The 20795-nt window shown below is 35.0% G+C and overlaps 1 protein-coding gene and 1 long non-coding RNA gene across 2 annotated transcripts; one reads left to right on the top strand and one right to left on the bottom strand.

The window, feature by feature from the left end:
• Nucleotides 1-1967: 1967 nt before the first annotated feature.
• LOC107637915 (glycosyltransferase (DUF604)) lies at nt 1968-7125 on the bottom strand. Its single transcript, XM_016341161.3, has 3 exons — nt 6252-7125; nt 2989-3525; nt 1968-2104 (listed from the first exon to the last, which is right to left on the bottom strand). Exons 1-3 carry the CDS (start codon nt 7107-7109, stop codon nt 1991-1993), a joined length of 1509 nt encoding a protein of 502 aa, XP_016196647.2. The 5' UTR covers nt 7110-7125; the 3' UTR covers nt 1968-1990.
• A 9502-nt stretch (nt 7126-16627) lies between these two features.
• On the top strand, nt 16628-18326 carry LOC148568618 (uncharacterized). The gene is made up of 2 exons (XR_015881095.1): nt 16628-17709; nt 17865-18326. It is a non-coding gene; the product is annotated as an uncharacterized LOC148568618 (long non-coding RNA).
• Nucleotides 18327-20795: the final 2469 nt, after the last annotated feature.

The raw sequence follows: 20795 nt of genomic DNA, 5'->3' as shown, positions 1-20795 counted from the left end.
TAATATTTATATACTATTTTTTTATTTTGAACTTCAGTCCAATATCTGAAACTTACAAAAAAATCTAAAACTTGTAAAAAAATGATTAACCTTATTAACAGGTTACCTTCTTAAATCCAGACCATTCAAATAAAATATAATAAATGAAGAGTTCAGATTTAATGAATTCACAAGGTGTGCAGCACTCCATACTTAGCAAGGAGCGTTTAAGGATGAGCAATGTGATGTACTGCCAATTCTAAAATTCTTCAATACAAAATATCGGAATGTTACACACCTCGGCCGCCACTTCTTCCACTCGTACTCGTTCTTGACACTGCCACCTCATCTCGCTTCATACTTCGAATCTTACATTCATGATCCCAAAGACAGGCGCCATGAGTGGTGGTGGGTTAGTCACAATCGGAAAGACGCGATAGAACCCATGAGTTTGGCAATCTCTGTCTTTCATTGTTGTTACTCCGTCTTCAACCGTTGTCATTCCATCAAGGTGAACAGAAGTTGGTTCATCTTTGTTGCTGCTATGAACGAGGGCCATCGCGATTTACGTTTTCTCTTTGCAAAGGCACTGTCCTCGATGCCGCTACTGCCCGTGCTTCGCTCGCTACTGCTGCATAGTGAGGTCGTGACAAGTTCAATGCTATGGCCTTGACTTCTGCCTCAGCCTCCTCTTCTCTCAAAGTTGTTCAGTCGCCGTGGATGTCGTCTTCTTCTTCGGCAAGTTCTATTCCCCACTTATTAGGATTGTGGTCGTTCAGAGATCTTGTTCCTGCATCTAGGTCAGTTGGTTCTAGACTTGGAAGCTCCAATTGTAGATCTAGATTTTTCATTTCTTGATTTGCTGGATTGTTGTTGCTTATTTGAAATTTGGAATGTTTTGGATGGACTAATACTGTTGCTAGTTCTAATATGGAACTATAGATTTGAATTTGTACTTGATCAGACGCTTGATCTTTAATTTCCGACTTTGAACTTTCTAATTGTTCTATATTTGATTCTAATTTGGCTTGAAATTCTGAATCTGTTTGTTTCTCATCTTCAAATTTTATTTCATGTATCTTTGTATTAAACCAAGCTTTCAACAAAGTTCTAGTTATCTGAATTTTTAATCCACTAATGAAATAAAGAAGGAATAATTCAAGGTCACTTACATTAACACTTTTTGCATAAGACTTCAAATTGTCGTAATATGTAGTAACTTTACCAGATTGTTTTCAATAGAGTCTGGCAAGCCACTATAGAAATTGAAAATGGTGGCTAAGAAAGCACCATTGTAAGGACTAAGGAGTATAATATTGGATATAAAAAAGAATTATTCAAGAAGGAATTATACCAATTGACTAATTTCTTGCATGCTTGATTACACTAGAATAGTATCTTAAAGTTTATATCGATGACAAAAATAAACATTAAAGATACCAATGACAAATAAATTCTTGAAAATTTTAAAAATTCAACAAAAATAACTAATAAAAAATATATTTTTTATAAATGACAAAAAAATTGTATGTGAAAAACGGTTTATCTATTTAATCCAAATATTTTATAGCAACATTTGAATAAATATTTACAATTTATACACAAAATATCATAACAAAACTTAATCTCTAAATTCTTTTTCAATTTTCAAAATAATTGGTGATTAACAATAAAAAAAATTACTTAGGATAAAAATGACCGATTTTTAAAGATAAAAGGATTATATTTTTCTAATAATACTTGTATAAAATAGAATAAAAATCTTGTCTTTAATTTTTTTTTTAAATATAATTTTAATATCAAATTATTTTTGTTATCTTTTAAAAATTTCACAAATTTATTTGTCATTTATATTTTTTAATATTATTTTTATCAATAATATAAATTTTTAGATACCATTTCAATAATTTATCCTAAAATCTACTAGCTATTGACATTTATGTAATAGGGCTATTATACCCACTTTTATTTCTTAAATCATAATCTGTGTTTGTATCATTCTTCTCGCTTTTTATGGAGGAGTCACACTCTCAAATCGATGGCATTCCCTAATCATGACCTGGAATGACTCTTTCGTTCTGCTACCTCCATCATTCATTACCTCGCAACATTGTCTACGTGGTGCCTGATCATTCATCCACGTCAACAAAAATACGACACAAAGCAAAAACACATTATTAAATGTAAAAATATAAGACTCTCTTCTCTTCAACCATTTAATACACAAATTCAACCAAGAGTGCCAAGGAATATTTTTCAATCAATCTTTAAAATTCTTTTATTTATTTTAAATTTTTAATCATAAATTATTATTTAAAAATAATTAATATTAACCGAATAAAAATTAATTTTATATTTTTTCTGTTAATTATACGGATTAATAGTCAAATTAGTCTTTAAAATATAAGACATTTTTTAAATTTATTCGTAAAAGATTTTTTCAATAAAATTGGTCCTTCAAAAATTACGAATTAATCATATCTGTCATTTAGTTATTCTATTCACAATTTTTATCACTAAAATGTTAACTAATAACAAATATGACACATAACATATTCAATTGGAGGTTAATTAAATATTTAAGAAAATCTATCAATTTAGTCACTAGGTCAATATTGGGAATAGAATTTTTATAATTAGAAAAAATGACTAAATTAATAAATTTTTATAAATATATTTAATTTGGTTAATATCTAATTAGACATATTAGATATTATATATTATTAATTAACGTTTTATCATATAAATTTTTTTAAAAAAATTATTAATGAAATGAGTGAAGGACAACTATGCTTAATTTATAACTTTTAAAGAACTAAATTTTTTTTACCAAAAATAGAAAGACTTAAGCTCGCGACCTATGAAAAAACTATGTTAGTTAAGCTATAACTCCTTCGCTCTAAAGAATCAATTTAATTAAATAAAATTTCAAATATAATTAAAAAATATCTTATTTTACAGGAATTAATTTGCTTATTAACTCTTAATGATACTCTTATATATACATACCTTTATCCACATCTCTGGTGTAAACCGTGAGGCCAAAACGTCAATGTGTTGAACACCCAGAGCCTCCTTGTACTCCTCGCGCTGACACTCTCTTAGCAAGTTTTTCCTGTACCTTGACCGGGTCTCTCGGAAACCGGCGTTTCCAACGCTATCCAAAGAGTACACCAAGGGCATCTCACACGGGTCGTTGATAACGGGTCGGGTATTTAATGTAAAAGGCCCACTTCTCCAACTACTCCAAGTTTTGAACGTCCCAAACGCCATTTCCAAAACCTTGGTAGTAACCAAAGAAGGATAAAGTTCCACGCTGTATCCCCATGAAACCGAGACTGACCAGTTTCGAAGTGGGTCGTAACAGAAGCTCTTTTGGAGAGTCCGGCCTGGATCCGCTTTGTATGCTGTCACAAGCTTTTGAATGGAATCGGATCTGTTCATGTTTGGGAATATTGGATCTACGTAGTCAAGGTGGTGGAGTGACACCAATGGTGCCACTGGGTGTGCTGCCAATAACCCATATGGGTTCCCACGAATATCAACCTGAGAATATTTTAATAAGATTAATTTTTAGTCACTTAAAACATAAAAAAAAATAGTCAAATGAGTACATAAAAAATTATTAATTTTTTTAATTAATTTTTGAATTTTTTTTATTAAATTCATTCTTAAAAAATTTTAAATTAATCATTTTGATTTTTTTGATACTTTCGTTGCTAACGCATCAATGGCTAACATAATAAATTTATGAAATTAGATTAAATCAACTCCAAATTGAAGAATTTTAATGCCTCAAGTTCTCCTTTCAATTAAGTCTTAATTTGATCTAATTTCGGAAATCTATCATGCTAATTGTCCATTAAAACTCCTATGTATGTGTTGAATTTGGATCCTCTAAATTTTAGATTTTTATTTTAGAGGATAAAGTGATATTTCTCACCATTAAATATTTTTTTCTCATGTTTTCTCTTGATCCGACTATAAAATAAATGGTGATAGATCGTACTTTATCTTCTAAAGTGAAATTCAAAATTTAGAGAATCCAAATTCGTGTGTTGTAATATCATTTAATGTGTCACATTAACAAATTTTGGCACAACCAACAAAAAAATAATAAAATGATTAACACGATTTTAATCTTTGAACGACGAATTTAATTAAAAAGTCTTTTAGATACTAATTTAAAAAACGAGTAATTTTTCAGAGACAAATTTAATCTTATATCCTAAAAACCAATAAATCAAATTAGAATTATTTTCTAATTTCTAAATGTTTTAAACAATAAGAATTTAAAAAGTTTTTTTGCAATAATTAAAAGTTTATTAACATTAGTTAAGTAAAAATACATTAAAAGAATAAAATAAAAACATTAGAAAATTAATAATTTAACTAAAAAGTAAAAATTAATTAACATTAAAAATAAAAAATTTATAAAAATTTATTCTATAACAAAAATTTAAGCACAGTTAATTTTATATAAAGTTAATAATTAAAATTATTAAATAATAATTTAATTATATCTATTAATTTATTTAATAATTTTATCAACATGTTAATTGTATTTGAATTTTTATCTCATTTGATTAAGGGACACCCGGCCGCCCTTAAATTTAATTTTATTATTTGAACAAATCATTATCTTCTTTGTTTGGCCGTCCCTCTCAAACTTATTAATGCTAATGCATGGCATGCCTAACACAGTGATTCCTCTAAATTGACTTTCAACAGGGAAAAAGATAAATAAATAAACAAGAGGACTCCTCTATATTAATTATTACCCATGGTTTAGTCGTTTTGAATGATTACGTTGACCTATGTTAAAAAATATTTTTCTCTTCTAAAATTAGTGTACTTTTTTATTTTTTACTTTATTTCAACCTGACATATCAAAACTTAATTCATTGTAATTTTATTCTATTTAAAAATTTATTATTGATTAATTAATTATTTTATTTAAACAAATTAATTACTTGATTAACTCAAATTTATTAAATAAGTGTTGTTTTAAAATTTTTCTTTTTATTCTAAAAATATTTACTTAACAAATTAACAAATTAATGTAACATTTTTCTTTTTAAAAAATTATACCTCTTATCAATGCTATTATAAATTTATAACCTTGGAATAAAGGATAAATGAATAAACCAATTATAGAAAAAATTACTAATGTATTAATTTAAAAGGATAATTTTATAAATTCATTTTTAGTTTCAGTAGCTTTAATACATTCAAATTACTAAGTGAATTTTTTTCAACTACTAAGTAAAAATTAAAATATATACACTTATTTTAAAAAAAAGATGGAATCATATACAAAAATTAAAAACCGGTGGAATCATATCCAAAAACGGTGAATTATATACAAGAATATTGACATTTGATCACAACGTCACGTAAGAATAAGTGTGAATAAAACTATTTTCTAAAAAGAATTAGTTGCTAAATCCTGTTTTAGTATTGTTTTAAGTTTTCTTAAATTAAATTCTAAATAGCCAAAATATATATCGAGTTTAAAGAGCGTCGGTCAAGACCAAAAAAAGCCTCAATTATTTCTAAAATTATATTTTTATTTTAAATTCTAAGTTATAAACACTAAATCTTCTAAAAAATAAAAATTTTATAACTAAAAAATTAAATTAATTAATTAAAAGTTAATTTTTTATACTTATTCATGAACAATATAAATTTTAAAGTACAACAATGTACATTAAGATTTAGTTATTTGTATAAATATATATTATAATATAAAATTAAAATTAAAAAATGAGTTGAACAATATTTGGTCGTTGATTTGTTTTTTTTGTACAAAATCTTTTTGTTTTAAGAAACAATAGATAGTTTAGCATATAACAATAAATTCTTTTTATGGTGATTAAATTTTAAATATAGACTTCAAAAATAAAAAGAAAGTTTTATTTTCTTCTATTTTTACTTTTACACTATTTAAATAAAAAATTGATGGACACCGAAAAAATCTCCGGTAACAACAACTCAATTTATTATATATTTCAAATTTTATGATAATATTAAAAAAAAAGCAAAACTTATCTTATTATTTAATATTTATTAATTGTTATAACAATTAATAAATATTAAATAAAACAAGTTAGGGCTATTTGCCTATTTTTGGTTGATTCCTTTCGCTACCAAACATTTCTAAAATTTTAAAATCCCTTTTAAAATTTTATGGAGTAGATAACATTAAAATCCTGATAAAATCGCAATATTTATTTCGTTATTTTCTTAAAAGAAAGTTTAAACCACTATACCTGATGAAAACCAGGTTCTTTGGTAATCTCCACCCCTATCTCGCTGATGCAACTCTGAATCTTTTGATCAGACCCAAAAAGATGCGCATACCGATCAATGCACCCATCCAAGATCGTCACAAGCTCCTCCGCCAAAGGGTAGCTAATGGCGATGCCGCCGCCACCATAAGCCATGGTATAAAAATGTACCAAATCCTGCTCCACGCTCTCAGAGTTCCCACCAATGTAGTACATTTGATTGTGATCGTACTTGGATAAAACCGTTGCGAGGTTGTCGGGGAAGAAAACCGTGTCGTCATCACCCATCACAAACCACCTCACATTCTCCAAACCCAGCTCGAAGCTCTCCTTCACTATCCTTGCCATGCGAATCGCAGACCGCGTTCCGTATGGGCACGTGTACTTAAAGGATGACGTGTTGTCAGAGATCTTGTAGGGAGGCGAGGTCTCTGGCCACGGGTCAGTATCTGACGGATTTTGGTCTAGCCAGACAAAGCCTCTGGTAACTCCTGGACGCCACCAGAGCTCGGTGTAGTGGCGCCGAGTGTGCCACGTGGCGGCTGAGCCGCCAATGCCAAACACGATGTGGCCGACGTTGGTCGGCTCATGTTGTGTTCGTTGAGTATGGAGCATGTGGTTGAAGGTTGTGGTGCTGTTGTAGGGTTGGCCGTAATGGGAAATGGAGAGGCGGAGGAGAAGGGAGAAGAAGAAGACTGTTGAAAGAGCAAGACCAGCTTTGAGAAAGAGAGAGATTAGGGAGCTGATGGGTTTCACGGTGGGGAAGAGGAGTGGAGTTTTCCATGCCTTGTTGAGAGGGTCTAGAGCCGATGAATATGATTTTACTGAGGAAGACGACATTTGATATGAAAGGAATGGAAAGTGGCTGGTTTTGGAGAGATTTGAGCGTTCAACTAGTAATATATATATATATATATATATATATATATATATAACCATGTTACTTAAATTTTAAAATCAGAGTATAAAATATATGTTAGAATATAAATATACATTAAAAATAAATCAAACTATACATATATTTATACATAAATATATTAGCAACTAATTTTAGTGGTTGATTTCGATGTACAAATATTTTTAATTAAAAAAAAATTTAAAATAGTTCCTGATAATTATCTCAAAAGACAACGAGATCCTTGACAAAAAAAATACCAATCCGACCCCTAAGTTTTACTTTTATGGGACTGATTAACCCTTATGCCAAAAAAAGTTAATGTTGTTTTTTTTTCCACAGAGACTAATCAGTCTAAAAAAAGATCAGAAGTTGAATTGGGTGTTTTTTTTAGAGTTTCGTTGCCCTTTCGAGATAATTGTTTGAGATCAAGTGAGGTATTCACTCTTTTAATTATATATATTGTTCTGGACCCAAAAATCCGATTAAATAAAAATATCACATTACTAGCTCATTAATGGTCAATCGATATGTTATTAAAGTAAATAAAATTATTATCTCAAAAAACTGTCAAATTATAGCATTAAAGCATATTAAATACAGTAAATGTTCAACGTTCATATCGAAAAAGTGCAACATAAAAAAAAAACTCATGAGGTAAGACAAAATTTGCTACAATCACACTAAAAGTATTACCGAACTTAGGGGTGCACATGGGTCGGGTGAAGCCGGATTTGATGTGACCCAGGCCCGACCCGAAATATACACCGGGTCTATTTATTAGATCCGAACCCGGCCCTAGACCCGATGAAACCAATACACTTTCGGGCCACAATTATATCGGGTAAAAATCGGGTGAAAACCGGGCCGTTAACATTACATTACGTTGATACCTTCTTGTAAGCTAGCATGTAAAAATATCCAAATTTCCAAGACTCTAACCATTATTTAACATGGTAAAATTCACTTAGAAAAATATAACAAGAACCAACCATTCTTCAAAATTAAAGTATAACCACAATCAATACTAAAGTATAACCACAATCAATACTAATATTGTCTAATAATACCAAATATTTAAATCAATACAAATAACACAATATTATGCATTAGTCTAAAGTCTTATGCATTCTAAACATAAAACATTAACTTATAGTTTTATAATGACTAATAACACAAAATATTAAGATTTATAATACTTAAATTCCACATAAGAATAGTCATGATCCATCACTAATAACACAAAATATTAATTGTGTATGATGACCGGGTCACCGGGCCGACTTCGGGTGACCCGAGCTATGGCCCGGACCCGACCCGAAATAATGACCGGGTCTATTTTTGAGACCCTTACCCGGCCCTAAACCCGATGAAATCACACCAAATTAGCCCCAAAAGTGTTCGAGACCGGATCGGGCCTTCGAGCCGGGCCAGGTCTGTGCACCCCTAACTGAACTTAAATATCGAAGTGTCTTTGCAGGTTGTCGTGTCAGTATTATTCAATTTAGGATCTCGAAATCTCGTAAGCTCGTAACCTCTAAAGTTGCAAGAACTAAATCGGCCAATAAACTAGTGGTGTGGCTAGTTCAATAATTCAGAGGCTCCGATTTAATTAAATATAAAATAAAATAATTAAAAATTTAATATATACTTTTAAATATTTAAATTTGATAATTTTAAACTAATAAAATTCAAAATTTTTACAATTTTACATAATAAATTGTCCACTAAAAATTTACAAAAACTTCAAACATTAACATTCATAACTAACAAAAATCAAAATACACGTAAATGACAAAGACATACTATATGTTCTACTACCATCAATTATTTCAGTTTTATAAAAACTAAAAAAAATAACAATGGCATAAACAATGCAGAAAATCAGAACTAGAATCAACAGCTCAGAAAAAAATCTTACCATTTTTTATGAAATCACTAGAAAGATTAAATAAACAAAGAAGACTAAATTGCGAAGCAATTAAAAGATTCAAAAACTCAAAAGAGACTTAAAAATCCAATTAATGATATTGAAACAACATAAACTTGAAAAATAAGCACAAAAGAGAAAACTAGTTTAAATCCAATATCCATAAAACTGACTCAAAATTCAATATCCATACAATTAACTTATGAGTCAGAATATATAATGTTAGAAACAAGAGACTGAGAGAGTGATCTGAAAAGTGTATTATTGAGTTGTGTTCAAAGGTACAATATACAAGGGGTATTTATAGGTGCTAAATGAATCAAAGTAATAAAGACATAGAATCCTACAATTAATGTATAGATATACTATATAAATATAGACGATACTAATTGATCTAAATTGATTCTAATGATTCTCTAACATCCCCCCTCAAACTCAAGTGGGAGCTAAGGATACCAACTTGAGTTTGGATAACAAAGTCTGGAAACGAGTCGGGTGATGAGCTTTTGTGAAGATATCAGCAGTCTGATCTAGTGTTCCAACAGCAATGAGACGAACAGCATCAATAAGGATACGTTGCCGAACGAAGTGACAATCAATCTCAATGTGTTTGGTGCGTTTATGAAACACATCATTATGGGCGATCTGAATAGCACTGCGGTTATCGCAAAAAACATCAGTAGGGGACGACTGAGGAGCACCCAAATCTTCGAGAACCCAACGAACCGAGATAACTTCAGCAGTGGTGTCAGCGAGGGCCCGGTACTCAGCTTCTGTGCTTGAGCGAGCAGTGAACATTTGCTTCTTAGCACGCCAAGAAATGAGAGCGTCGCCAAGAAACAAACAGTAACCAGTAGTAGAACGATGATCAGTGGGATCACCAGCCCAATCAGCATCGGAGTAAGCCTGAAGAGACAAAGAGGAATGGGCAGGAAAATAAAGGCCATGAAATAGAGTGCCTTTGATGTAGCGAAGAATGCGTAGAACTGCTGCATAGTGAGTAGTACGAGGAGTGGACAAGAACTGGCTAAGTATATGAACCGGATAGGCGATGTCTGGTCGGGTGACAGTCAAGTAGACGAGACCGCCAACTAACTGTCGATAGAGAGTCGGATTATCCAAAACAGTGCCATCCATAGGGGTAAATCGAACATTAGGCTCAAGAGGAGTAGACTCAGTGCGACTATCTGTAATCCCAGTGCGAGCAAGAAGATCTGAAGCATACTTAGCCTGAGAGAGATAGATGCCATCATCGGTGGAGATGACCTCGAGACCAAGAAAATAGCTGAGAGAACCAAGATCTTTCATCTCAAAGGTACGGTGAAGTGAGGCCATGAGATCAGAGATACCATCAACATCATCCCCAGTAATGATCATGTCATCAACATACAAAAGTAGAAGAACAACTCCACGTTCGCTTTTACGAATGAAGAGCGCATTCTCATAAGGGCTAGAAGTAAAACCAAGACTGCATATGGTAGTGCTGAACTTGTCAAACCATTCACGAGGAGCTTGCTTAAGTCCATAAAGTGCCTTGCGAAGGAGACAAACCTTATTAGAAGGACAAGGATATCCCGGAGGTGGCTTCATATAGACTTTCTTTTTCAAATCCCCATTAAGAAATGCATTCTTCACATCCATCTGACTGAGAGACCATTTTTTAACTGCCGCAATGGCAAGAAGAGCTCTAACAGACGTAAGACGAGCGACAGGGGCAAAAGTCTCTTCATAATCAATACCATACTCTTGCGTACAACCTTGAGCAACCAAGCGGGCCTTATAACGGTCAATAGAGCCATCAGAGCGAGTCTTGATCTTGTATACCCATCTACTGCCCACAACTTCCTGATCACAAGGAGGATCAACCAGATCCCAGGTGTGTGATTTTTCAAGTGCCTGTAATTCTTCTTGCATTGCTTGTTGCCAATTTGGGTTTGAGGAGGCTTCTCTGAATGTCTTAGGTTCATGTTGATGAAGAATAGTAGAAAAGCAATGGTAATCAAGAAGATGAGGAGGTGGATTCCTTACCTTAGAAGAACGAGCGGGAGGAGGAGGCATGACGGTAGGAGCAGGATCATCGTCCGGTCTGGAATCATCGGGAGATAGAGAAGGCGGAAGAACAGGAGGATGTGGAGGGTCACTCGAGATAGAATCTGTAGAATCATCACTAGGAAAAATATCAACATTGGGGTTAGTAAACAAAGGTGACTGAGTAGTAGGAATCGACTCAAAGGATGAGAATCGAGAAAACATGTGGTGCTCCCAGAAGACAACATGACGAGATATACGAATACGTTTAGAGAGAGGATCCCAACAACGATAACCCTTGTGTTCAGTGCCATAACCAAGAAAACAACACATACGAGCCCGAGGTTCAAGTTTACTATGTTCATGAGGCTGAAGAAGAACAAAACATACACAACCGAAAACTCGAAGAGAACTATAATCTGGGGAGGTATGATAAAGACGCTCAAATGGAGTAACATTACCAAGAACAGAAGAAGGGAGTCTATTGATAACATGAACAGCAGTAAGAACAGCTTCATCCCAAGTACGTTCAGGACACGAAGAAGAAAGGAGCATTGCACGGACGGAGTCAAGAATGTGACGGTGTTTGCGTTCAGCTCTACCATTTTGGTGAGATGTACCAGGACAAGAAAACTCAGACAATGTACCCTGTTCTGCAAGAAAGGCTAAGAGTTTGGAATCACGGTATTCTATAGCATTATCACGTCGGAAAACCTTAATGACCTTGGAAAACTGAGTTTTAATCATAGTAGCAAAGTTGATATAGATCTGAGGTAACTCATGGCGATTAGTCATCAAATAAACCCAAGTAAAACGGGAATAATCATCAATGAAAATGACAAAGTATCGAGCTCCGCCCATAGAGGCAGTGGGAGCGGGGCCCCAAACATCAGAGTGAATGAGATCAAAAGGAGAGCAAGCAAGAGATGAATTATTGGAAAAAGATAAAGCAGGTTGTTTGGCAGTTTGACAAGAAATGCAATCAAAAGATTCATTTGGAACCTGACCTAAAACACCCTGAGAGACAAGAGGACGCAGTTTTCCTAAGGAGGTGTGGGCAAGACGCTGATGCCATAAGTGAAGGGTAGAGGGAGAAGAAGCAGCACAGAGATTTGGTACAGGAGGAATATGAAGATTCTCCAGTTCAAACAACCTTCCGACCTTACGTCCAGTCCCGATAATTTGTCCCGTCCGAGGATCCTGTACACGACAACCAGAAACAGAAAAAGTGACTTCAAAACTCAGATCAACAAGTTGACCAACTGAAATAAGATTGAAGTTTAATTTGGGAACATAATAAGTATCAAGAAGATTAAGAGTTGACTGGGATATAGAACCCTTGTGTGTTGCGTGCAAGAGGGAGCCATTTGTAGTATTGACAGTAGGTCCATTTGTAGTGGTAGACATGGACGAGAAAATATTACGCAGCGGAGACATATGATTAAAGCAACCCGAGTCAAAGTACCATTTAGAATTACCTGGAGAGGTGGAAAAAGCAGCAGGGGCATTACCAGAAACAGAGAGAAGACGCTGAAGAAGAGATGCAATATCAGAAAGAGAGACAGGAGACGAGTTGAGTGGACTAGGACGTGGTGGGCGAGTAGGACAGGCAGTAATTAAATGTCCCGAGAGCTTGCAGTAACGGCAGAACAGCTGTGAACAATTGTAGCTAAGATGACCTTTCTGGTGGCATGTGCGACATTCAACAGAAGGACAGTCGGGGAAGAGGTGCCCAGAATAGTTACAGTTTCGACAGAATTTACCCTTTCTGTCGGTGGCAGTAAAAACATCTGGCTTTTCCATGATAGCAGTTACAAAGATCAAAGAGAGGAGAGAAAACTGCAATTTCGGAGCAGAAAATGAGAAATCGGAGTGCAGAATCGGAAAGAGCTCACCAAAAAACCTTAGGGAGGGTCCCACTGTCTGCCACATCAGCGCCACGTCAGCAGCCACGTCAGCAACACAAGGACACGTGGCATCACCTGAGAGGAGGGAGAAAGACACGCTGGCAGCCAGGTGGAGGCGCGGGTGGGTCAGACCGGGCGTGCGCGGGTCGGGGCGGGCGTGCGCGGGTCGGTCAAGGGAGCAGCAACACGACACGTGGCAACGCGAGGATCGTCCGATTGGATCTCGGATCCAACGGCCGCTGAACCTTCTGAAGGAGAAACAAGGGAGGCAGGCAGCAGGATTCTGACGGCGCGTGACGGCGCGTCCGGTGGCTGATGGCAGCGATCTCGGCGGCGTTGGAAAGCCGACGAAGAGGAGAACACGATGATTCTGGAGGTGACGAACCAAAGTTTCAGAAACAGAGCGAAAATCGAGAGCAAAGAGGCACGGGTGGAAGCTGGAAGGAAGAACAACCTGGTCGTGGCAGCGTCTTTCGGCGGCGCGTGGCGGCGTGTCCGACGGCGGATGGCGGCGGGTCTGGTTGCGTTGGAATCACGGCGACAAGGCGAACAAGATGGTTACGGGGGTGACGAACCAAAGCGTCGAGAAGTGAACGAAAAAAGAAGCCAAAGAACACTGCCGGAAAGGAATAAAAATAATGGGGCTATGAACTAATATTCATTGAAAAAAAAAAGGAACATAAGCTCTTGATACCATGTTAGAAACAAGAGACTGAGAGAGTGATCTGAAAAGTGTATTATTGAGTTGTGTTCAAAGGTACAATATACAAGGGGTATTTATAGGTGCTAAATGAATCAAAGTAATAAAGACATATAATCCTACAATTAATGTATAGATATACTATATAAATATAGACGATACTAATTGATCTAAATTGATTCTAATGATTCTCTAACATATAAAACAATCATAAAAATTAACATGAAAAAAAACACAACTGTAAAAGTTGTAGATGTGTGCTTACCACCAGAGAAGAGAAGACTGGCGAGCAGCAGAATTTTTTGCGTGGAAGTGATGGTCGAGCAATGAAATAGAGGTGATGGTGAAGACAACCAAGCAGGAACCTTCGCAATGGTGAGGAGAACAGGGCTGAGTAGACGTTCGAGATGTCGAGCAGCAGAAACGTTTAGCGACAACGACGACATCCTCGGGTTAGACGAAGAGGACAGAGACGACGAATTCAGGGCAGCCGACAACGATGAGGACAGGTCTGGGCTTGACGACCTTTTGGCGACGGCGATGAGGACAAGTCCGGGTTTGATGGCACCCTTAGGATTGATGACGTGAAGAGGAGAGAAGACCTTCGAGAGGCGAGGATGGCAACCACTAGTTGTCACCACCAGCACTGATAATGGTGATGGTGGCTGCTTTGCTTTGCTGATTTTGTTCTGTAGGGTTAGGGTTAGTCAGTTTGGGATTTTGTGCATTTGTGAGAGATTGAAGGGGGAAGGGATGTTCTGGGCTGAGTTTTTTTTTTTGGAGATCGAAACGATGTCGTTTTGAGGAAGGAGTATCGAATCGGGAGTTTAAAAAATTGAGCCAGTTTCATTAGTTCATCGATTAACCGTCGGTTCAGTCTATTTTTTAATCGATTTTTGTAGGATAATTTTAAATATCAATCGAATTGTTTAGAAAATCGATTTTTAATTATCCGGTAGAATCGACCAATTTAATTTGATATTTAGAATATTAATAATCTCAACAAAAAATACAAATATATATATATATATATATATATTAAAATAATTAAATAATATATATTTATAAATAAATATATTTATAGTTGATTTAAATAAGTACAAATAATATTTTTTATAGTTAATTAGTGGCTTGAACGTTTTCCCTAATTATAGGAGTTAGGTATGAGCCGAGAATGGGACCATTGAATATGGGTTCCTACCAATTGTATTAAGTCCTTAAATAAGGTGTGGAAAATGAGAATCCTACAGAAAAATCTCATGAACCCTATGAATTAAAATTTGGAAAGTCAAACAAGTTGGGGGATCTTTTGCGGCTCTTAAATTGGGTTTCATACTTCTTAATACGTACAAGACCATGTTTAAAAGTAGGGAGGTAGTATGCAATCCGCATATTTAATTTGTCCAACAAAAAACAAGCATAGGCATGCATCCATTATCCGTCCAATCCTCTATTCAGAATTTTCGATTTGAATTTTGCAAGTTACATTCAATCCACGGGTCGGTCGAATCTTATCTGGTTAGATTCGAAGGCAGATATGATCCAGCATCAAATATAGATCATATTATACATACTGATTAGCATGATAAAACTTTATATATATATATATATATATATATATATATATATATATATATAATAATGGTCCTGATAAAATTTGATTATGATGTAATTTAACCTTTTAATTTTTTATTGACTCAAATTATACTTTAAAATTTTAAGATGTGACTCAAGTTGGCCCTCCATTCATTCACCGAAGAAGTGATTTAGCTCCTAAAATGTAACAAAATGACGCTATTCATTAAGCAAACTCTCAATTGACCATTTTTCTTCCTCCTCTTCCTTAATTTGGCACTCTCTTACCTCGGTTCACCATCACCGTGCCTCTCACCTCCATCATCGCGCCTCTCTCCTCCATTTTGCCTCCCTCTTACTCTCTCACACAGTCAAACTCACAACTCTCGTCGCGATAACACCATCGCGAAGCATGCCCGTGGAACCAATTTCAACATCACCACAACCCCATACATGTGAATCAAAGAGTTCTGAACCAGTAGCACCCCATGAACCCCATTTTTCAAGACTTGATCGTGACACTTCTTCCTAAATTGAAGGCAATCCAGTTTAGCACAGGAACCAATGAGGGGCACAAAGGTGTAGCTATTAGGAAAGAAACCACTTCGCAAAGAATGAAAGAAAAAAGCAAGAGTTTGATGAAGAACGTGGCTGTTAGAATATGTAAAATCCAGATAAATGACAAAAATAAATATTCAGAACGAAAACTCGGACACTTATTTTAAAGATTTTGGTCCAAAGTGGGCCGATGGGCTTAAAATTGCAAACTGGCCCATGTTGGGCCCAAACACATGATATATAAGTGTTGAAAAGAAATGTGTGAATCGAAACGGGTTGAAAAGAAATGTGTTAGGGGTGAGTCTAGACACAGACATTTTATATAAAAACTTAGTTTATATTTATGAGGTGTAGTCCTCATTGATTTTCCATAACCTTGCACAATAAAATTCTTCATGGAATATATTTCATACTCGCGGATAACACTCCTAAATATCACAATGCTGTTCCTCAGTACAGTACAATGGATTTGATCACCCTATGAACAAAAGCCAACCACACAAAAACAAAGTAAGAAAAATTTATTCAAAACATTAATAAATCTAGGGGTGTTCAAAACCGAATAAAACCGAACAAAACCGACTAACCGAACCGAAAAAATTGAAAACCGAACAAACTGAAAATCGAAAAATTGACACTGCTATTTTTTTGCGATTCGGTTTTTGGTTTTCGGTTCTTCCAGTAAAAGTCTAACCAAACCAACCGAACCGAGTTACTTAAAAAACCTTAAATAAACCAACCCCCAACCCAAAGTAGATGACCTAGCCAGCCGCACTCAAAAACCCTATGTCATTCAGTAACTCTCCGCCATCTCCACTCTCCACACTCGATCACTCCACAATCCACAACAGTGCCGAAAACTCCTCTTCCCACCTTTCACAGAGCCGTCATCCTCTCAACTCCTGACGTTGCCAGACAGAACCCTCGCGGCGGCCCTTCCTCGTCACTTTTCCCCCTTCCCGGCGCAGTCCTTTCTTTCTCTTCCCCCCTTTGTCGTCGTCCTCCACACACAGTAGCCGCCGCTCCTCCACTCCTTGTCTCTCAACGCACGAGGAGCTGTCGTCATCCTCCATGCACAGCAGCCGCCGTGTCTGCGTAGTCCCTGTTTTCGCTATCTGGCCCCGCCGTGTCGTCCTCCCTGCACTATTTGTCTGCGTCTAGAATGGAGCCCTAGGTGTTGGTTCTTGATTTTTTTCTGAACTTTTTTTCCTTCTGATTTCTAATTGGTACTGATTTTCTAATTCTGATTATGATGATTTTCAATTTGTTATGATGATTCGTTTTGATCTATTTTTGTTCTGGGCCAATGTGAACAAGGACAATAATTATCATTGGGAGGGATGGAAGATTGAGTTAACACCAACGATTTGATCAAATCGAAGAACTTCACTTTGTGTGAATCAAATATAGTGGTGTTTTGCTTCTTTATTTTCTGTTGGCTTCCTTTTATTCTTTATTTAGTACTCTTAGAAATTAGATTTGCTTTGATAAAAGAAGCTCAATTAATTGTCAGTAACCAATTAAAATGAGATCCATGCCAATGAGTGATCCTAATTTCAAGATATTGCATGTTGTTATAACTTGTGTTGAGTATTTGTTTTTGCCAAAACTTGGAAATTGTTATTGAGTATTTTTTCAATCTATTTTATTTTGTTGTTGGAAACTTTTTGTTGAGGACTTGTTGGAAATTTGTAAATTGTTATTGAGTATTTGTTCAATATATTTGATTCATTGCTAGTTATTGATTCATTGTTATTCGAAAAAATGGAGCAGTCTTGATAATTTAGTCTTGGACATAAAGTGCAGTCCTGTGGAACCTATTTTTGTATCTGCAGCAGATCTGGAGGGTATTTATCAAATTTTATATCATTTTTTGGTTGACATATTGATTTTTTTGTTTGGTCATTTGATATTCTATTTTAACAGTATTTTACTCCAATTTAGTATGATTTATTACTTTTGTTTCCAATTCTATATATATGGGGAATTGGTTTGCTAGCAGCAGGACAAAGTAGCACAATTACAGGACAAAGTAGCACAATTATAGGAACATATGCAGGACAATTCATAACTGAAGGGATTTTGAAGCTAAATATAAAGAAATGGTTAAGGTCATTGATTACTAGAAGTTGTGCTATTGTTCCAACAATGATAGCTGCTATAGTTTTTAATACATCAGAGAGTTCATTGGATACTAAGAATAAATGGCTCAATGTGGTTCAGTTAATTCAAATTCCTTTTGTATTCATTCCACTTCTTACATTGGTGTCTAAAGAAGAGGTCATCGGTACTTTTAGAATAGGCCCTATTGTAGAGGTAAGCTTTGTTTGCATTCTAACTTTTGTAGAATTGATTTTGATGTATACCAACTATGTTTGGTAATTCGTCTAAAAGTGATTTTTTCCTTCCAAATAATAAATGATTCCAAATATATAATGTTATGACTTTGTGAAGTAGTATAATAGTATTTTTTTTAATTGATTGAAAAAATCGAACAAACTGAACCAAACCAAACTGATTTTAATTGGTTTGGTTTGGTTCGGATGGCTTCGATAAAAAACCGAACCAAACCGAACCACGGTTTAATTAGACGATCGGATCGGATGACTTTTCACTTAAAAACCAAACCAAACCACACCGCGAACACCCCTAAATAAACCCACGGGCTTCATCACACTAAAATAATAACGATATCAATACATGATACACATACCCATTCATCCTGAAGGATCATCTCGATGCTAAAAACTTCATCTGGATTCCACTGACTCGGAATCTCATACAGTCGAACAATGCCCACCATCACGAACCATTCTAGTTTAAACGGGTTGATGTCTACCACACGATCACCATGAGTTGCACTATTTGAAACATTAAGCGTTGCCATCTGTTAGGCAAAAAATTATTATCACTTAGGAAAAAATAATTTGTTTTAAGTAAATAAATATAAGATAAAATTATTATTAACTTATGAAGCCAGATTCAATATATTAGGGGAAGCTTCTAATTCACTAGCAAAGAAGCAGTTTTTATTCAAAATTTGAAGTAAGCCTGAATTATAGGACGTGCTATATGCGGGAACAGTTACAAGAAATTCAAATTTTCTGCAAGTGGTGTACAAATGGTAACTGATAGCTGACATTAGGTTAGTCTATAAATAGAGCTTTAGGAAAATATTGTAATTAGTTCAGTTCTTCTTGGAAAACGCTTAGAAACCCAAAAAACGCTCTCAGCCCCTTGTCATCACAGAGTAAAATTGGGAATCTTAAGTAATTCCTCTGAACTCAAACACTTGTACTTTGCTTTTTTCCAGTTTTTATTAATAAAATTCTTCTACTTTTACGTCTTTTTCTCTTTTATGTTCATGTTTCTTCCTTCATCTTCTTTTTAATTTCCTGTTTGCTTTAATTTCTGCATTTTACTTTGCCTCCGGCACCTTGTATGTTTTCTTTTCATCTTTAATTTTACTTTCGAAACTACAAGTGAGACCTTGAGACATCCACAAAAGGAGTCGTTTTCGCTCCTTAAATTAAGATTGTGAAACAAAACTCGAAAATTGTTGATTTATTTGTTGTTAACAATGGAACAAAAATTTGAGTAAAACAAATTGGCACGCCCAGTGGGACATTGTCAATAGATTGTAGTTTGTCAAAAGAAAAAGCAAGAGTTTTTGAATTTGCATGTGGTTGCGCAGTGGTAAGTTCGTGCGTCCAGAGCCAAGAAAATCAGCATCAGTTGACATGTCAAATACTTCTGCAGCATCTTCTTCTACTTCTAGTGATGAGATTAGAGGAAATGAATCCGAAAATTCTCCTGTGGTTTCAAACGCAGAGCCTACCTTGATGTCAGTGAGGCATGATGGCGTTGGCCATGCCCATACAGGGTTAAATACAACTCACATAAATACCGTGGGGTGGCTGCCATATGGCTTGCCACCGGGTTATGTCCCCTCCATGGTGACACAAGGATTGCCTGTGCCTCTCTACTCAACTTTTCAAAATCCTATTTATCAAAATCCATATGGCATGTCAAATGTACTTGTTTCTGGGGCGTCAGGTTCACACGTATCACAACAAAATTTTTCACATTCTATTAATACAGGAAATAACAGTGCATCTAATTCTACTACATCCACTGTCACTAGGGTAGAAAATTCCAGACCTGTATTTCCTGACATGTCAAGAGCAATGCCTGTTAATCAACCTAGTCAAACTGTGGGATCTTTAACAAATATTAGGCAACAGATGGATGAAAGCCACCATGATTTAGTAAACATGTTAACTCATCAAATGGTGACAGTTTTAAATCCTCTTTTAGAAAACACAAACACTAGAATTGAACAATTAAATAGGCAAGTCAATAGGATTGCTACTGTGGTAAATTTAGAAGAAAATGACAACGTGGGTTTAAGATTTGATAATGTCAATCAGAACGGTGGAGTAATTCCTAATTATGATGTTCATATGCCTAGACATAGTCAAAATTCCGACGATATGTTAGAAAGACAGAGGCAAAACAACTTAGGGGGGCATTATAATCTAGCAAGAAATGTTGAACAAGTTTTAAACCGTTTGGGATTTAATGTTGGTTGCTTAAATAGGCCATATTTTGTGTCTGCTTTTCCTGAATGTGTCCAACAAGCAGAGCTCCCAAGGGGTTGGAAAATTCCAAAATCCCTTACAAAATTTTCTGGAGAAGAAAATGAGTCTATAGTAGAGCATATTGCTCGATATACTGTTGAAATTGGGGAAGCAGCTTCTAATGAATATCTCAAGATGAGATATTTTCCTTCTTCTTTAATAAAAAATGCATTTACATGGTTTTCCAACTTGAGACCAAATTATATTCATTCTTGAGCACAGTTAGAAACAAATTTTCATGATCAATTTTTTCGAGGTGAATTAAAAGTTAGTCTTACTGATTTATTCTCTGT

Source organism: Arachis ipaensis, chromosome B4 (assembly GCF_059453495.1).
Source record: "Arachis ipaensis isolate K30076 ecotype BB chromosome B4, ASM5945349v1, whole genome shotgun sequence".
NCBI classification, from domain to species: Eukaryota; Viridiplantae; Streptophyta; class Magnoliopsida; order Fabales; family Fabaceae; genus Arachis; species Arachis ipaensis.
This window is presented reverse-complemented; position numbering and strand designations above follow the sequence as displayed.

Coding starts and splice junctions, on each gene's coding strand:
- LOC107637915 (XM_016341161.3), bottom strand. CDS start 7,109: ATGTCGTCTTCCTCAGTAAAATCATATTCATCGGCTCTAGACCCTCTC. Junction 3,526..6,251: donor AAGAACCTGGTTTTCATCAG/GTATAGTGGTTT, acceptor AAATATTCTCAG/GTTGATATTCGTGGGAACCC. Junction 2,105..2,988: donor CACCAGAGATGTGGATAAAG/GTATGTATATAT, acceptor ATGAATGATCAG/GCACCACGTAGACAATGTTG.